The following is an 18,937-nucleotide window of genomic DNA, read 5'->3' as shown; positions in this document are numbered from 1 at the left end:
ATACAGGGATGTTTTCTCCTTACAGAGACTTGGGCTCACCCAAAGCTGTGCAGGAGCCAGTCTGCTGCCACAGGTCAGACATGAGGCTTTCTTCTGCCCTCTTGGATTTCCCCTCGAGCCTTTTGTCAAAAAAGAAACTGGAATAAAATGTCCTAGAATTCATATAGTGGCATAGTTACACGTCACGTATGTAATACCCGTTTGGTACAAATACAGCCATAATTAAATTTTTCTGGAGAATAAATGTGAACATGCAGGTGCTATGTTACATGGACAACTAACAGGCTGTGTCCTGAAAAGCTGAGAATCTTCTCTGGCATTAGGAATCTAACTTTGACCAGATGTTGATGGTAATTGAGTTGCAATACCATGATGGGAATTGCCCAGTGGGAAACAACTTCGCTTTTAAAATGTCATAACTCAAAACTTGATTTAGCGTATTGCATAAAAGTCAGCAGGGGTTGTATTTGATACGTTCTCTTTTTATTAGTACTCTGCAAAGAAAAGGAAGAAAAGTTCTTACGGTCCCCATAGCGTGTGTGTATTCCAGCTCTGTGTGCTTGCCCAGTGCTAACTCTTTCCACTAGCGTTGTAGCTGGGAGGTGCGCAGAGCAGTTTGCCTTGGAAGGGACCTGGAGATCACCCAGTGCAGGGTTGACTTAAAGGTTCTTCAGGGTCTGGGCTGGTCGAGCCCATGCTAGCATGTAGCAGTCTAGCTCTTCCCAGACAGTACTCAAAGATTTAAGTTAAAAAGTTTACTTGGGAAGCAAATATTGGAGACTTTTACATAAGAACTGCATGCCCAAATACATACGCTTTCATGCTTGTGTATATGTAATATATTACACTCAAGTGCACGGAGCAGGGAACTATTATTGTGACCACACTCGTGGAAATATTTGAATTTAGCTGCCTTTATGTAAACCTGCTGGCCTTAAGCCCACAGTGCAGGGTGACGTGCGTAGCGCAGCAGTCCGTGTTCTCAGGCCAAATGCTCAAAGGGGCTTTCAGCGTTTCCATTTCAACCCTCTCAAGCAGGGGGTCCTAGCTTGGCCTACAAAATACTTCTCTGAAATATTTTTCTCAAAAAAAAAAAAAAATTTCTATGAAAAACTTCACATTAAAAGGGGTGAAACTGGTTACCCTCTGTTGCCACCCCAATAATTCAGTGGAGGAGAGAGAGCCTCCCCTGCCTCCAGCGCTCGTGGTGGCTGGCTGGGTGGCCATCAGCAGGAGAGATCCAGCTACTGCTGGAGCGCAAACCTAGTGCTTGACATCTGTTACCTGGGGGTAAGTTCCTCACTGAAACGTTGTAGAGAAGCTGAAAAGCTGTTTAGAAATCCAGCCACGAGAAGCATGTTAAAAACCCAGTACTAACCCAAATCATATGGTTAAGACTTCATTTAGCTACTTGGAAAACAGGAGCAACGTCCAGTATGTGCCTGAAGCGCTTGATTTCTCCCCCTCTCCTGCTTCCTCATTTTATTTATTCCTGCTCCCGGGATGCTTTCTGATGTGTTATGGTCCAGTTGGTGTAACACCCGTAGTTCCCAAAGCTTTTGCATTGCTTGTATTTAAATCCCACCCCAAGAAGCTCACATGTGTCTGTTCTTGTACCTGATACTGCTTCACAGAAATCCAGCTGCTAACGGAGAAGTGGAAAGTGTCCAGCTGACCCTTGTGTCTGATCCAGCCTTCCACACCAAGGACCAAAGGCAATAGCAAGATATTTTGGGACAAGGACAGGATGTTAGTCTGGTGTGTCCTTCCCTCCAAACACAAACCAGCTTTGAAAGGACTGTACTGGTGGAGAAGGTGCTGTGGACAACCCTCCTGTGTGTGGCCCCTTATGGCAACAGGCAGGGACCAAGCGCGTGAAGTGGCTTAAGAGAAAAGAATGGTCGCTAAACAGACAAGACAGTAGATAAAGAGAGAAAAATATTCCATAATGAATATACTTTATTAATGAATTCAGACTCGAAACAGGCACCGCTTTTGCAAACTGTATCTCAGCACACACATGCGCTTCACTTTCATGTTCATGGCAACTGGCATTCTGGGATTTTGAAGTTTAAAATACAAACGAAGAAACCCGTTGTATGTAGCCTGATGTATCTCAATGTCACTAGCCTTCTATAGTGGAGCAATAGCAATAACAAAAATATTCAGTCGCTACAAAAAGCAGATGTTCTGATAATAAACAACGGTGGTTCTTAACACGCTTTAGCAAAGGCGGGGGTCAGCGCGGCAAGCCGCCTTAGAAAGCTGCCGTTCTGCCCAATCACAGAACCGCTGAGAGCAGACGCAAAGGCAGGAGTCCCTCACCTGCAACGGCATCTCCGTAGCACCAAGTGACGTGCCTAGCAATAACACTTAACTTAAAAGGGTTTCATTTTAAACCCTTCTTGATGAAGGCGTTTGGCCTCAGAGCTAGGGCGGCCCAAGGGAATGTACCGTGGCAGTTCCTGCAGCTCAGGTGATGGACAACAACTCAGTCCCTTTGGATTATGAGGCAGAAGCTGCATGCTAATGTGGATTATTTTTATCAAATGTTCTACTGAAAATGAACTGAAAGAACCAAAAATGTAATAGCTCAAGGGATTTTGCAGATAGTTAACCAGATGGCGGGGGGGTAAAAAGCTATGACAAAACATGAGAGGGTCATTCTAGCTTTCCTTGAATTATTGAAGCTATCAAAACAATATAACAAATCCTGTGCACGTGACGGTAGAAAAAAAAAATTACAGGATGTTTGTCAACTCTCAACTAACTGAGTTAGAACGGTGTTTTGGGGAAAGTCGGATAAACAGTCCCAGCACACGTGGCCTGAAGAGACAATACGGAGACTACAATGTAGAAAGCTTGCGGGTGTCAAGCCGTAGTTTGAAATTACTTATAAAACCTGTTGCTCAGACATCCATATCCCATATGGAAGCTTCACAGGCAGACAGCTAGTGCCACGTTTATTATCCCACGCTGCACCGAGACAGGTCCAACGCAACCGCAGTGACCGTAAGTAAGGCACGGTTATGGTTTTCCAAATTTCTCCAAGCAAGACGGAGGGAAAAACCTCATTTATTTTTCTTGAGAGAATGCTACTAGGAAAACCATGGCTGGAAACCACATTGATTTTCCTCTGTAAGTCTTTGGATTTTTCTAAGCTAGACAGCTCAGTGTGAGCCGGACCAAATTACAACACAGTTATGTATATGAATAACGTGGTTGTATTTTGGGGTACAAATTAATAGAAAATATCAGAAATCTCTCTCCCCAGTAGCTGTGAGAGCCACACCTGAATCTTGCTTTCTACTGATCGTGTTTGTCTTGCCCAGTGTAATTAAAGCATCCCCAGTCTAGGCCGTTATGAGCTGTCGTCTAATCAGGCTGAAATATCAACTAGCTCTATTTTTTGCGTTCATCTTCACAGCAATCCCCACAGTGCTGGGGGACCACGCTATGAATAGAACACTTCTGAAATGCAGTCAACAGACATTTCCGTGCTACTCCAGGGAAGGCACAGATAATTATTTTAATTGCCCCCAGTTTGCTCTTCTGTCCATAATTATAGTTTTGAGTTTATAAATAACAAAGCACGATTTTAAAAACCAAAACAAACCCCTCAATTACACCACAGTTCCTGAGATAATTAAGTCTCCAAATGTGGCTGTGTAGAAGGGAACGAAAACTACATTGCAGAAGCCCATAACATACAGATGTGCGTAAGCGGAGCAAAGCGACAGGATGGAAAACGTCACTAGGAAAATAAACTCTCTCATCATTATTTCACTGCTTTTTACCTAAAAAACCACAATGGCCTATTGTTTCGATTCAACCTATTGTTCTGTTGCATTTTTTGCTATTGAAGGAACCAACAGTCAGTCAGTGAGAGCTTCCTGAGGAGCAGCAGCCTGAAAAGCTAAATGCAGTATCCTGTACCTAAAGCTTGTTTTGCTGCAGATTTAGGAAAAAACGTACAAGGCAAGTTACTGAGGTAAATTAAAGCACACTGTTTAGGATTTAACTTGTCTGGATACCCCCTTCTACTGGAAAACACGCTCCTATTTTACAAGTACGGTGGTTAAAACCTGCAAAACGAAGCAGAAGAAAGCTCTGCCCTGTCGCATCCTCACTTGGTGGACATTCCTCTGTTGTTACAGGGTGTTGTGTGCTGCCAGGGACAGGACAAGAAAAACTCTGGGTCGGGAGCCAGCAGCACAGCAGGAGGCTTCATCAGCCACGAACAGGAGCAAAACAGGGCTTCAGAAGGAGCAGTGCCCTCGCTGAACAACCGGCTTCACCACAACAAACACAAAACCAGCTGGACAGCCTGTAACATACGCTTTGGATAAACAGAGACCTATGGATGCGAGACAGCTATAGCTTAAGTGTTTCAAAAGATCTTTGCCCAACAAGGAAACAAATTATATATTAAAAACCTTTTACAAAATACATGCTCTGGTCTTTCTCTGCTTAATATCTTCCTTGCTTGAAGCTTGGCTGTTGCCCAAACGCATCCAGAGCAACGTTCAGCGATAACTCAAAAATGTGCGGTTAATCTGTGTGTAGTCTCAGCTCCTGAATGCCAGGAGCAAAAACGTATTTTTCAGCGAGGAAAAAAATCACACAGTATAATCGTGTTAATGCAAGTTTTTAGATGGCTGAGATAAGGCAAATACTTCTGTAAACTCCTTTGAGAAAAGACAAAAACTCTAAGGTGACGAATTCCTCTCTTTTTCAATGTCATTTTATCCACAAACAAGTATAAGGCCCAGTAGAGAGCTTCCGGCACTACAGCGAGAAAAACTTTAGCTTGCTTTTTTTTCCCCCCCCCTTTTTTTTTTTTTGTTAAAACCTTACAGCTATATTTCATCATAAAAACTAGTTTGAAGAAAGAGTAAACTTTTGCTCTTTGCTCTATCTTGACATTCCTCCAGAGACACATAACAGAAATATTTCAGATTCATTTTTGTCTCCTACTTGCAGGAAACAGGAAAGTTGCAGTTCTTAATTTCCAGGCTTCTGAAATGAGAAAGATAAAGAATTTATATGTTGAAACAAGACATCTTTGCTTTCTTCAAAGAGAAAAAAAAAAGCATCACAACCTAAAAGCAGTGTTTTAGTGAAACTGGATATTTTTACCTTAACCATAATAAACAAAAACGTTGTTATGCCACATGTGCATCCCATTTATTATCTGTGTAACCCTACTAGGTGAGAAACAAAAATCTGTACTCATATTCCAGTATGATATGGACTTTAGATTGTATATTATTGTAGTAATTGCTGCTTACTGAAACCCAGTACTGTGGAATGAGACTAAAAGAAGCCAGTTTTTTGTTTCATAGGCTCAATTTTGTGCATGCAAAGGAAAGGTCTTCAAACACCTTCTTATCTGTACCTGAATGAATTAAGATGAAAACAGCTAACAAAAAGTTTGCAATTTTAGGACATCAGTTGTGGTGTCCTCCCCTCATGAGGCTCCTTATGGCCCTGAAGATGCTCACAGTCAGAGCTCTGGGATGCCTCTCGCATTCAGAAAAGCTCTGAGGGTGGCAGAATACCCGTGCTGTGTATTACAATCATTCTGATGCTCTGCCAGTTTTGAAGGGGAGACGAGGGCAAGAATGCATCTGCAACTGTGGACGGCCATGGCCTTACGAAGTCACAACCACCCGAGGAAAACCATCACCCCAGCTACCCAAATCAAGCTGGCACAGTAAGAGGAGGCACCTGCTGCTGCTGATTAAATTAGAGGGATCCTCAGAGCTCACAAGAGTCCCTAACAGACTTTACTTTTGCAGAGTGGGTCAGGTTCATCAATTTAAAAAAACACTTCTTCCTAATGGCAGACTTGTCTTCATGGAAGTAATTCTTATTCTGACTGGTGCTATGTAGAGATAGCTCCTGAGGAAACAATTTCAGCTTTCTTAGTGTATGAGCTGAGCAGTATAACTTAAATAGGGTTGTGGCCAGTGATGAAGAACTAGGCAGATTCCTTCGGGTTGATTTCCAGATATTAATAGGTTTCAGCTTTTTAATAGAGCACGCTGCTCCTACAGAGAGACTGTATTATGTTGTGTTCCATGTATCAACTATTTGTCAACAGAAAAAAAAACACAGAGCTGACTTTTTTGACAAATTTTTTGCTTGTGTGACTTTTTAGAGTATATTCTAATGACTGGTATTCTGCAAACTTTTGTGAGAACCATCACCTGCTTCATTAACGCAGCGAAGGAGTGGAGAAAAATCAGAGAGGCTAATGACATCCGATGTTTCAGCTCAGTAAGAGCCCCACACAGCTACCCGCGCAGCAGGAACTTTTGCCTGTATCTCTTTCACAAGTCTCATGAAGCTATGTATTGCAGGGGAGGATGTAAACTGCACACCAAAACAACTGTTCTCAGCTCTGCGTGCATGTTTATAATGAAACATCTGCAGCTCTTCCACAAATCTCTAAATATTTTTCAATTACCACATCTTAAAGACTTGAATCAGTACTAATGAGTTGGCACAATATCATACTACTAGAAATTTTATGTTGTACACTAAAACCCTAAGAAAAGAGGTCAAACCAAGTGAAAACAAAATAAAAATCCCTTCATCTCCTGTCATAGAAACAAACCCACAAATACCTCATAACATAGTATCAACTAGAGTGTGGGTTCACATCAGTGAATGCGTGAAAGCAAAGAATAACGCTGAACTTCTCTACAGAAGGTTTGGAATGAAGATTATACAGGAATATTGTTTTTCTCTATCCAAAATGAGAAATGTACAAATCTAGCACATGACCTGAATGAATTTTAGAGCTGATGAACACTGACTACCTTGTGTGGTGCTCACCGGGTGTTACAGTCCTCTAAAGGCATTTATTTAGATTGTTAAAGGTAGGAACACAGGTGAATACGTGCCTATATTGATGAAAAATATATATGATCAAGCTGTTTTTTCTTTAAAAGGCTTAAACTTACCGAATCATCTATCTGTCTGATGCCACCAATACCTCCATAATGAAATTAAAATAATTTTTTAACAGTTGGATATATTCCTACCTGACTACTATGTTTTTGTGACTTTGTCAGCATTGCTTTTTACATCTGAGAAAACACCATCACTGACTAAAAGCCAAGTTTAACATTTTCATTTCATGCACAACTTCAAATGAAAGCCCTCCACAGCTGGAATGGAGTATTTAATCTGCTTAATTATCATTGTTCTTCAAAACTCACCAACCCATGGTTTGGATGGATTTGTGTAAGATGAGGCAGTAAAAGCAGCGATTAAGCAGGCTATGTGAATCTGCATATAGATTTTACATTAGGATTCTACAGTCATTTCAAATGATTCAGAAGCAATTACATGACCGACACATGATGAATCAATACGTATGCGTGAAGCCATCAGACACATAATGCGTATCAGTAACAAAAAGGGGATGTATGCCAAGAAGCGGTATGGCCAACACTACCCAGCAACAGAACAGTCAGTGATGGTTTGCATACAAGCTAGTAATTACCTATGTGTGCTGGTTAACTTTCAAGTTAACTGCTTTTTACTTGTCTTGACGGGTACACACGAAATGGCAGAATCTGCTCTCACCAGATGTTATGTGAATGCTGTGACATTCAAGCGTGGGCAAGTGAACGGTTCACGTGGTCTGAGCAGTAACCTCATTGGGTTGTGTCTCTCCTCCAAACAACACGCCGAAACACGGAAAGAGAAAATGAAAGCCAGTTCTCTCAAACCAGAGGAGGAAGGGATTGCCAGAGCAGGGCTCAAGCGCCTGGGCACATCCACCTCAAAGCTGCGGCTGAGCTGGGGTCCCATCACAGTCCTATTAGCTCATAGAAATATTGTTGTTCTGTGTAAAAGTAACCATTTTACTCCCAGACCCATCCACCAGGGGAAGAGAGAGTGTTAAGCGATGAGAGGAGAGAGTCCTGTCACAGGCGCCGGCGGTTTGTTTCAGTCAGGGTAACATCCTTGCTTACTCCACTTACTTTGTTACAAAGTTAAGACGGAGTATCATGGAGTATTTTCACAACACCTGGGATTTTTAAGCAAGGAACACGTGCTACACAAAATGAAAACAGGACACCAAGAAGATATAAGTACTTAGAGAAGGGGAGGGGGTGGTGGCGGAACTGCAACCTTCAAGGAAAAGGGAGAGAATGCAGCATGAAAAACAGACAGGCTAAGAGGACAGATTTGTGTTCCCGAAATGCTTATTACCATTCCTGAGAGCTGACAGCAATCAGGAAAAAAAACATGAAAAAACAAAGCAAAGCTCATGAACAAGCTGAGCAACATCTCCCCCAACATCTAGGTAATGACAGAAACACAATAGAGTAGTATCAAGGATGAACTAGACTATTTCTTTTGAGGCAACTAACATGACACGATTTCTTCCAACTGACTTTTTGCATAGCCAAGAGCGGTACAGTTGCAGAACCAGCTCCTCCACATGCCAAACTGACAGAGCCAGGAAATCCAAAACGCACCATCAATGTGCACCACCAGCGCGCATCAGCAAAGTGCTGGCCACTATTCAGCAAACAAGAAACCCATGTGATAAAGTGCACATCATGAAATTGTGTGAAGTCCTTAATGAAACTAGGGCCTAGTTAAACTCCTGACAACCTTTTTTATATACCTCCTAGAGGCAAACATCCTCCTCCAAGCTGGAACACGAAAACAAAGGCTGTTGACCCACCTGAATTTGGACGTCACTCTCAAAACAATCCTTTCACTTGCTCGGTGACGGAGTCAAGGTCAATGTCATAGAAGCACGGCCTCGTGGGCAGTCCTGGCATGGTGCTCATCTGTGGGAACAATAAGATGAAGTTATACACCTGCACCTGTAACAGATAATCACTCCACCCGTGTAAACCTTAGATTAAGAGAAAGGCTGGATTGTTCATCATGGACTCAACTGCAGATGTGATCCTCACTACATTTTTTGTTTCTGTTAATAACGTCAAGCTTGGTACTTTTTCTATTCATTTTTAAGGGTAGCTTCTAAAAGACAGGAAAGAGAAAATAAGAGCCAGAAAATACAGGCTGGCATAGCAACCTAAGAATAAACTCCTTAACAAAACGAAGACACTTTGGGATTTATTTGTTCCTCAGATTATTTATCCAGAACATTTATCCATTTATATCTACTAGGAAAAAAATCACACAGGAAAGGGCAAGGACATAATTGCCCGAATTCACCTGGTGATATGAATGTGCTGAACTCAGACCTCTCCCACAGAAAGCCAGAATATAGGAGCAGAATTAATGGCAACACTTTCATGACTGATTACTTAATGTATGGAACAAATTGGAATAGTTCAAGTAAATGCACATGGATTACAGTTGAATCCTAATTTAGTAGTTAGAATTAACAGGTTCAGATATGAAGCTAAAGCAACCCAATTATCTCAAACTATACATAATTAAGATCCTGATCTAGCATAAGACACCAGCATCTGCATACTTTTAAACATGTAAATAGTTTCATGGGCTTAAATAACACAGTTAACTACAGCTCTGCTCACGCTACTTGTACTATTACTTACAACTGGCATTTTGGCAGCAACTAAAGATACGTGGGTGGCATGGAAATCTTGAGGTGCTGGTCCATGATAGCTTAAGCCACTTTAAATCAGAGGTACCCCAACTTCTCACCTTCCCTGCCTCAGGACTCCCCTCTTCTTCCTCACAAAGGTGACACCTGCACAGCAGGTTCAGCAGAATAATGCTATTTTTCAATCTGCTTCATCTTCTCCTGTTTTAGCAACTTGAGCCAGGAGGGGCCTCCCCAGCCCCACTGCCAGCACCGGCACAGGGTAAAGGCTGCGACTGTGGGGCAGTTTTAAGGCAGGACCAGTTTCGATCAACCTGGACCACTTTGGCTTCACACCCTAAGTCTTCCTAAGATGACAGTTAGAAGCCACCAACCACATTCCCACTAATTCAAGGCACTCTGAAAATAGCATTTGGGCTTAAGGACTCCATAAACCGTTTCGATATCTTAACCTCAGAGGTGGAGGATGGCCCTGTTATATTAGGCTCTATATTAATACCCAAAGAGATGCAATCATGGAATCACGGAATTTTTCAGAGTTGGAAGGGACCTCTAGAGATCATCTGGTCCAACTCCCCTGCTAAAGCAGGATTGCCTAGAGCACATTACTCAGGACTGCATCCAGGTGGGTCTTGAAAGTCTCCAGAGAAGGGGACTCCACAACCTCCCTGGGCAGCCTGTTCCAGTGCTCTGCCACCCTCACTGTAAAGAAGTTTTTTCTCATATTTGATCAGAACTTCCTATGTTCCAGCTTGTGCCTGTTACCCCTCGTCCTGTTAAAGACATGACAATCTCTGGAAAGCAACCTGGAGTTCAACTTAGCTCAACTGTTTGTTGGCTAAGAGCCTTTAAACATTAAAACCTATTGAACAGGTGCTAGATTTTGAGGAACAAAATTTTAGCTGGGACAAATCAGCGGAGCTTGTTAAAGTTGGTGGTTAATCTGACCCCATGAGGTAACCTTCAAATATGGCTGTGTAGAATAAAAAACAAATAAAAAAATAATCACACTGGCTTGAGTACCAGACACACTCCAAACACAATAACTTAAGGAAAGGGTCAGATTAGGGTATGTTTTCATGATGTGAGCTGAAACCCATTGCTAAAAGGGGACACTTTCACCCTGTGAGCCCCTGGGATGATTCCCCCTTGGAGCTGGCCCTGGCACTCATCTTACTGCAACCAACCTCATTCAACATACTGAACGGACAAAAATACACGTTTTTGTGGCCTGAACTGATGAAAATACAGGTTTTTGTGGCCAGGGTTGGTCAGCTGACGAATTAAATCTGCTTAGTGCATGATCAGATCACCACCAGGCCACCGGCTGCGGGGATGCAGGCAGAGCACGCCGTGGCCAGCCGTCACCTCCCCGCAGAGAGCACAGGGCTTGGGCGGCTTCCTCCCTCCGTTCTCCCAAATTCCCCAAGGAGAACAGCTCAGCTACAGTGTTTTCTCTGGCCAAAGGCAAGCTCTAACAGGCTAATTGGCCTCAGAAGACGAAAAATACACGACCACCATCCTAGCTCCTCCAGAGAGACAGATTTACAGGCCTGCCTCGGGCTGGAGCAGGATGTATTTCTTTGCAAATCAACCTGTTTTGCTGCACATTCAGTGATTGAGTTAGCGTCTCCCTTACGCTTCAGCTATGCTCCGAATGCTCGTGTGATGTTTCCATTGTGGGAATACAAGCAAATTGTAAGATCTCTCCACCACAGCCCCATTTACTCCAGAAAGCTCTGCTGCCATTTCAGAAGGGGGAAAGGAGCTCGGGGAGCTCAGTACCGGTGCAACCATCGTCTCAACCGAGAAAAAACAACACAACAAGCTCTTCTAGTGGACTCAGTGCATTTCCTCTGTTTTTAAATACAGTCCTTCCTGATCTTTTGTTATTGCACACAGCAGGATTAAAAGGCAAAACTGTCAGTTTGCATCGACCAAGCCCTGCCACTGATTGCGTGGCATCGTTGTATTGGCTGACATTGTCTTGGCATCTTAGCTAAGTACTAAAACACCTTCTTACTATTATTTATCCATTGGCCACACTAGTTGGACTACTACATCATTAGCGTTACTGAATTATTTTCTGTCTCAGATTCCTCCCAGTTTATGAGTTAACGCTTGACAAGAAACTCCCTTAATGAATTACATTTTGCTAGGAGGGGAATGAACAAATTGCCAAAGACAACTTGCTGGTTACTTTGTGTATGACAGTTCTATATCCGAAAGTAAACTCCCAAATTCCAGGTTCCGTCCCCCCCCCTTTTTTTTTTTTTTTTAAATTTATCTACAAGCTTGTCCATTTGCCCTGTATAATAAAACCAAGGATCAGTTTAGGGGAGTTTTTCCTTATTTTCTTTAAAAGAAAAGTGTGTGTTTTGGGTTTGGTTTTTTTTTCATAGGCCCAGTTCTACACTGGTGTAACTCTGCTATATTAACTAATGGAAATCTATTACATCTATAAAACGTGAATATCAAACCAGCTTATTGCCAGTTCAGGGAATACAACTATTCTCATATTGAAAATTTAAGTCAACAAAAGGGAATGAGTTCATCTGAATCAAAATTACTGCTGTGTAAAATGAAGTACAAGGCAAAAAAATCCACAGAGGAAACACCTTGGGATGAATACCTATGTGAACTACAGAGCGAAAATAAAATACGTCCTGTCATTTTCCCCATGGCCCAGGCTTCCAAACAGGCAATGCCGTGTAGATTTACAATCATTTCTCTCCGCTCTCATTATTTGGACACACAGAGTGCAGCAGAATCTATCCCTTTTTCATTACTTCAAGGTCAACAGGAGGAGACGGCTGGCTGGCTGAGGAGATTACTACCGATTATTCCCTCGCCAGCCCTCCATTTCTTTCCTGCAGCCAAAACCGCAGGAGAGAAAAGAGGGCTCAGTCGCGGCGAGGCTTAACTTAGGCTTTGGCTGGCTGGCTTTACACAGGGCTGGGGGTCCAGAACGACCCTCTTCCTTCTTGCTGTTTTCCACCACGCTGAATGAAGGCACCAAAGAGCGAGTTCACAGGCTGGCCTGAACCACAGCAGACACGACCCAGAAGCATCCCTTTCTCTGCCCTAAGTAGCTGGAGCCTAGATTTTTGGGCACAGAGGGGAGGATGCTAACCTGCCCCCCTGGCTGCAGCACAAACTGTACCTGCAGAGTGGCTGGCAGGCTACCTCCACCTCGCCGAGGCTTTCTGAGATGACTGTTTAGTAAAATGACTTCATTTCTAAAACTTGAAAAAAAGGATGATGAGCAACGAAAGAGAAAATATACCCAAACCATAAATCGCTTTGGTAATTAGCAGGTATGTACAGCATGAAAAACCCCACAGGAACTCATAGCCACACCACAGCTTGCTAGGCATCTCATACAATAGATACCCACTATATATTGCACGGAGATCAGCACAACTCTCCACTGTAATATAACATTTGGATTATAGATTGGTAGCTACACAACATCATGCAGCGCGGCTGCGAGAAAAGCGCAGGGTAAGAAGCAGTGAATGACAACACATTATCTGCTTAAGATCACAATCTGAATTTAGGTAGCTGAAATAATCAGTACTTTGTTTGACCAAAACTGTTACTATCACACTTCCCCTGGGAGAAGGAATACATAAGGCATAAACTTTGTACCTTGAGACTTAATACAACTCATAAGAATGCAGGGGAATAAGAATCCAGCAGCTGCCCACGATATATCATTCAGGAATTAATAGGAACTGGTTTTGTAGGAACTCACTGGAATGAACTGTTTTCTTTGCAAACTGTGCAGCCGTCTACACAGCCATGAGAGCAAATCAACTGCAGAAAGACAATGTGAAAAATGCAATGCCTATTTATTATTATGGCACTCATGTTCAGGGGGCAAAAGCAGCAAGTCTTACAGTCAGCCATCCTGAGGATCATTTACACTGCTGGAAATGGACAACTGGTAGAAGATAATGATTTTAGTTAAGAAAGCCCGAAGGCTACTGTTATTTATACGTGTATGATCTTCTAGAAGTTTACTTACACGGCTAAACAAAAAAAACAATAAGGAGCTTTCTTACAAAAGGAGGATGCCAGTTATTTTTAAGGAAGCTATATGAAAGTGCCATTCCACTCCCTCTCCAAGAACCAATCCACTGTCACTGGAAGAGTGACCAAGTTGAGCTTCCCTAGAGTTTCATTTAAATTACAGTTACATGTTGACTTGTATTTTCAGTTGGCCATAAGGTCTATGTAACAGTTGCACAGTCAAGCACTAAGACTCTGCTAGCCAGGTTTGTTACGGTCCCAAGAGGAACTATGCTGCTTAGCTTCCTTTTTTTATCATACAAACATCCACCAGTGGTTGACATATCCTGCCTTTTACTTCAAGCGTGTATACATACATTCATATATACCTCTATATATTTTTTTCATTTATCTATATGAACAATCCTAATAGGACCTCAGATCACTTTAACTGGGTCAGCACAATGGCATGATGTGCAAAACAGAAGGTCCCGAGGTCTACATCCAACTCATGTTTAGTGTCTTTTTCACCTATGAGACAAGATGTGTCTGCTTTACAGGCATAGCATGGTTTCTAGATAGAGAAAGAAAGCCAGAGGGATCCGTAGTTACACAAAATTGGGAAACCAGACGATTAGAAGGTACCAAAAGAATCGGCAAACAGCTTATTGAGGAAACCTCCCTATTCTGTGGCTTAAGGAGTTAATGTTACATTTGACAAGATGTGCAAGTAATTCACATTATCTAATTGTATCCTTTTATTAATTAAGCAACTTAAGACAACCCACAACCACTTCAAACTTGAAATACTGCAGAAAACAGATGTTATTTCTCAAGGGAATCCAGCACACACATGACTGCGGATGACTCCTCAATAAAATCTGATGGGGTGAATCGCACACCCCATACTCCCTCAGCAAGAAACAATACAAGAGGAAACTCAAGAATAGCGCAATAAACCTGCATGCATCATGTTCAACGTGCCAGAATATGTTGGAATCCTGAGGCGCGGCACGAAGGAGCTACGCTTCAGGGTTTCAATAACGTTCCCTAGTGTGAGTTAGAGCTCTGAAAGACAGATCCGCCACCAGAACTTTGCTTCCCTGCAGTGCATCTGTCAGTCTCAGCGCATGCCAAGCTGAAAGGAAAAGCTTTCCTCCCTTCTTCTGGAGAAATCCCTCCAGGCCTCCAACCTTGCCTGCTTTTAGGCACTCTTTATCTCCAGTGTCAGATAACTCCCGCTGACACCTGTGGTGCTGGCCATGCACTGGAAGCTGGCACCAGGGGAATTGCAATCCATGGGGTGGGAGAGAGAGATTAACAGCCACCTCGCTGCACTGCATGACTGGAGGAGTGAGTGCAGGTCTTATTACCGGATGCCTCCAAGTCCCTGCACTCTCCATCTTAAACCTGTACTTGGAAATTTTTCATGAGACTACCCATGGAACGAGGGTAGCGGGTAGGCCTACAGCACTCTTAAGCACGCTTCCAGTGAGTGGTCACTTATTTCATCTTCACAGTGGACCGTCCTCCACTGCACAGTGGCACTCAGTCTGCACTGAAGAGGGAAGCTAGTGCACAAAAATTAGGCAGAATATCCTAAGTATCTCCAGGGTCAGCTCGTAGTTTGTTCCACAGAACTGGAAAATTTCCCCGCTCTGCGGCACTGCAGAGCTCTGTCACTTCAGAGGTAGTTCATGTTTTGAATGACAGGTGAAAAAAAAAGATTACATTAAAATAACAGAAGAGAATAATTAGGAGAACAGTATTGTTCATCTTAATTAACAGAAATACAACTGAATTAAATGGCCAAAACAAAATATGCACAATTTAGTCTAGACAAATACACCCCCCCTACCTCCTCCCCTATGAGAGAGGGGAACAACGCCATACCCAAGACTGAACTGATGCTCAAGTGACCTTTCACCACCTCTTAAAAGCAAACAAACCTCAGACTCTCACATTAGGAAAAGCAGACGCATGACGGAGGGAAGTTGGGGCTTCCTTGGAAAAGTATCAACCTTTAAAAACAAACTAATAAATTAAGCCTTGGAAATGGCAATAATTTCTAAAAATCTACTTTAATAGCTACATAATGCTTAAGAAAATATTATCTCATTATTTCTCATTGCCTGAAAATAACAGGGATTTCTAAAAGCAGCTAAGCGACGATCTTTAGCCAGTGTTTAAATATCAGTTTACTTATAAGTTTTAATGAAAATTTGCCAAACCTGATGCTAGCCAGAGGAGGTAGGGAGAACGAAGATCATATTTTCCTTCTCAGAAAATCTAACAAAAAAGGATCTTGTTGCAATATATAAGAACAATCAGAGTAAGAAATTCAACACATTAGCAGCTTTCAAAATGATCAAAATAATGTTTGAAAAGATGCTGATGCTACCCTGACACATGCTGTAGTATTCCTTGCAATAAATGGCTCTGTTTCACCAGCACGCTGACTGATATCAGGTGTAGAAGTCCATCTGGCATCAATTATTCTATTATCATTGTCTCTTACTTCAATGTTTCCACATTCTCTGGCAATTGTTCGATATTGTGAAAGGATTTACAACAACAAAATGCATGGACATTGCTCTTCTGCTATCAGCATCTGGATGAAGTTATGAAGGCACTAAATACTGGTTATGCAGTCCTAACTGACCTTGCTGCCAGGTGCTCAAGTGAGACAGAAGTGCCCTGTTACATTCTCTGAGGGATTTCCAGGACCCTACAATTTACCCATCTTGAGTGGAAATATTCTGAACCCGAAAGTGATCTCCTGGGATCACCATAAGGAAAAAACCAAAACCCACACAACAGTCCACACCTGTCCAATACAGCTTTTGGAGGGATCTGTGGGTGCATATCTCCCAAAGGAAGCTGGGAACGAGAGGAATCGGTCAATGCTTCATTGGCCAAGTTCTTGGTGAACAAGGCAGTGTAATACCACTGGGACTCAAATGCTGCTGTTAGTGACGTGCTGAAGCACCGAAGACACAGAAACAGCATTTTGCTAGTTAGTAAATAAAATATTTAGTCATAGATGTAATCTGTAAAAGAATGAGCCATTTCCCTGATTAAGTAAAATATTTGTGACTCACATAATATGACTGCAGTTCCTCTCAGCAGAGGTGTCTCAACTCGTTTTCACCTTAGAATTTATAAATCCATACCTGAAGCAGAGGAAAACGATCCCCCTAATAACAGCACAATGGGATCAATATTTAGAATTTTACTCGAAAAATACACCTCTCTCTCTGAGGTAGCCTGTTAGATGGTGTTAGTTCAGTGTACTATTTTTTCATACCATCCACAACACAGCATGATGTCTGACAGGGTATTCAGAGCTGTTTCCTCCCTTAAATAGGTTAATTGTTAAACAAAATACTACACAAATGAAAGCTACAAAACCCAAACAAACCTCAAAAAAATCAAGCAACCCCCTACCCCACCCCCCTCAAAAAGAAACCCCAAACCACAACCACCAAAACCCAAAACAACTAACCACAGAGGAGAAAAAGGGGGGAGAGAAAAAACAGGACTACAAATTCCAGGTGTCTTGTTCCAAAACACCTCCCTTCATCCCAGCCCACTCAAATCCATTTCCAGGAGTAATTGCTCCCTTGGCCAAGGCCTACATCCTGACTTTCCTTTCCCTCTTGGGCTTTCGACAGAATCCCTGGCAGAGGATTCTCGCTTGCTGCCTCTTGTACAAAATCACCTCCTCAGCCAGAAAAAATCCTTCCCTCCAGCTCACTCCTGATGTCAGAGGCTCCCAGGACCATTCCCATTCTTGATGAGTGTCCAATATATCAGGCAGTGTTGGAAATGTGCCTCTTAGTGAATAAATCCAGAGGATAAAGGCTTTTCTCTCATATGCCTTTTCAGCAACAGGAATATCTGAAGTATCTGATGCTTGTGAGACATAATCCTCCTGCTTTGTCCAGTGCTCGGGTCTCCTGGTGAGCAGGAGGTGTCCAAGCTGTGCCAGCAGCTCAGGTTCTGCTGAAAGCAGAGCAGGTTTTGTGATATTTGGGGAGGAAAGGTCTCGGGTGGACCCATCCCAACTGCCTTAAATTTGCTCAGGGACCAGGCACCCTTCATTTGCTCTGAAATCTGTTTATTTTTCAGTAATTGTTTCTCTAGAAGGGTCATTCCTCAAACACTGGGAGCAAGTCCCACTTTGTGCTCTTGGTCTTCACTATGCCATTTTGTTTAAAAGCTTCATAACTTTCCTATGAGACTTGCCTTGCTGGTCAGACAGCCTGACATGTTAACAACGAGCCTCAAGTTACAGCCCAGAAACTGGAGATGGTGGCAGCGGCAGAATATGTAAAGCAAACATGTGTGCTCAACATGCAACAAACTGTATTCTTCCCGGTAAGAGCATCAGGAGCGTCATCCAGCCATTTCAATGACAAATTAGAACACAGAGAAATCCCCAAAGATTGTACAACTATGGCAAATAAAAACGCATTTAACGTCTGCTGCCATAGTAGCCCTCTTGGTTACAACTAACTAGATCCACTGACATATGAGTAAGTAAGGTTCCCTAAGAAACACCGTATCAGGCAAAGATGATGTGTATATATGGGAAGAATCACTTGTAGAGGAAGTAAAGGGGTCATAGCAGAGGACCACTAAAAATCAGTTCTTTTTAATTGTTAAATGATCAAATTGGCTTGGCCTCATTACATGACTTATACTAAGTGCCAGTGGTGACCTTTATAATACCAAAGGGCGTGAGAATTTTGGAAATCACCTGAAACAAGAGGAGCTGAAAGAAGTGGAAGAAGAGGTGACCATACTTGGCTAATCCCATCTGAGCAGACACAATCAGTACTGGGAAACAATAAAACCTAGGCTATGCATTTCACAGGCGCAGTCCAACTACAGTTATCATGGGAGATGTCAGAAAGAAGAGTCCAGGGGCTTGTCTCTGAAGAATGATCAACTGCGCATAAGTTACTATCACTGTAGCACCACCCATGTAGCAACCCTGACCTGTGAGCATGTCTAATCTCCTTAGTTCAAGTTTCTGTACCTACTTTCTCAAGTCACTTGTTGCTTGGATAAACGATTTAAATTATTTGCTCTTTGCAGCCCTTAACACATGTTATTTTGTGACAAACTGAAGCAAACAGGAAACAGACAATTACAAACAAGCCCCATACATTATAATTCTGGATGCAGCTTCTTTCTAACCATATGCAATTTCGCCTCATCTCTCTCCAGGCAAACCACTGTTTTGATATGCTAGGTCAATGTTACCTTAGCTGCACTGAAGAATTAAAAACCTTTTCCTTTCTATTTGTTCCTAACCCAGAAGATCCAGAATGGATCCAGTTTGGC

At 42.5% G+C, this 18,937-nt stretch overlaps 1 protein-coding gene across 2 annotated transcripts in view; it reads right to left on the bottom strand.

Annotated features, from left to right (window-relative positions):
* Positions 1 to 1,941: 1,941 nt before the first annotated feature.
* Positions 1,942 to 18,937, bottom strand: part of MTHFD1L (methylenetetrahydrofolate dehydrogenase (NADP+ dependent) 1 like) — a 161,758-nt gene continuing 144,762 nt past the window's right edge. For both annotated transcript variants that reach the window (XM_054194419.1, XM_054194418.1), the window contains 2 exons: positions 8,714 to 8,822; positions 1,942 to 5,019 (listed from right to left, as the gene is read on the bottom strand). In XM_054194419.1, coding sequence (XP_054050394.1) covers positions 8,733 to 8,822 — 90 coding nt within the window. In that variant the 3' untranslated portion in view covers positions 1,942 to 5,019; positions 8,714 to 8,732. The remainder of the gene's footprint in view (positions 5,020 to 8,713; positions 8,823 to 18,937) is intronic.

The sequence above is a fragment of the Rissa tridactyla genome, chromosome 3 (assembly GCF_028500815.1).
Source record: "Rissa tridactyla isolate bRisTri1 chromosome 3, bRisTri1.patW.cur.20221130, whole genome shotgun sequence".
Lineage (NCBI taxonomy): Eukaryota > Metazoa > Chordata > Aves > Charadriiformes > Laridae > Rissa > Rissa tridactyla.
Note: the sequence above shows the minus strand (reverse complement) of the source record. Positions and strands in the feature narration are given on the sequence as shown.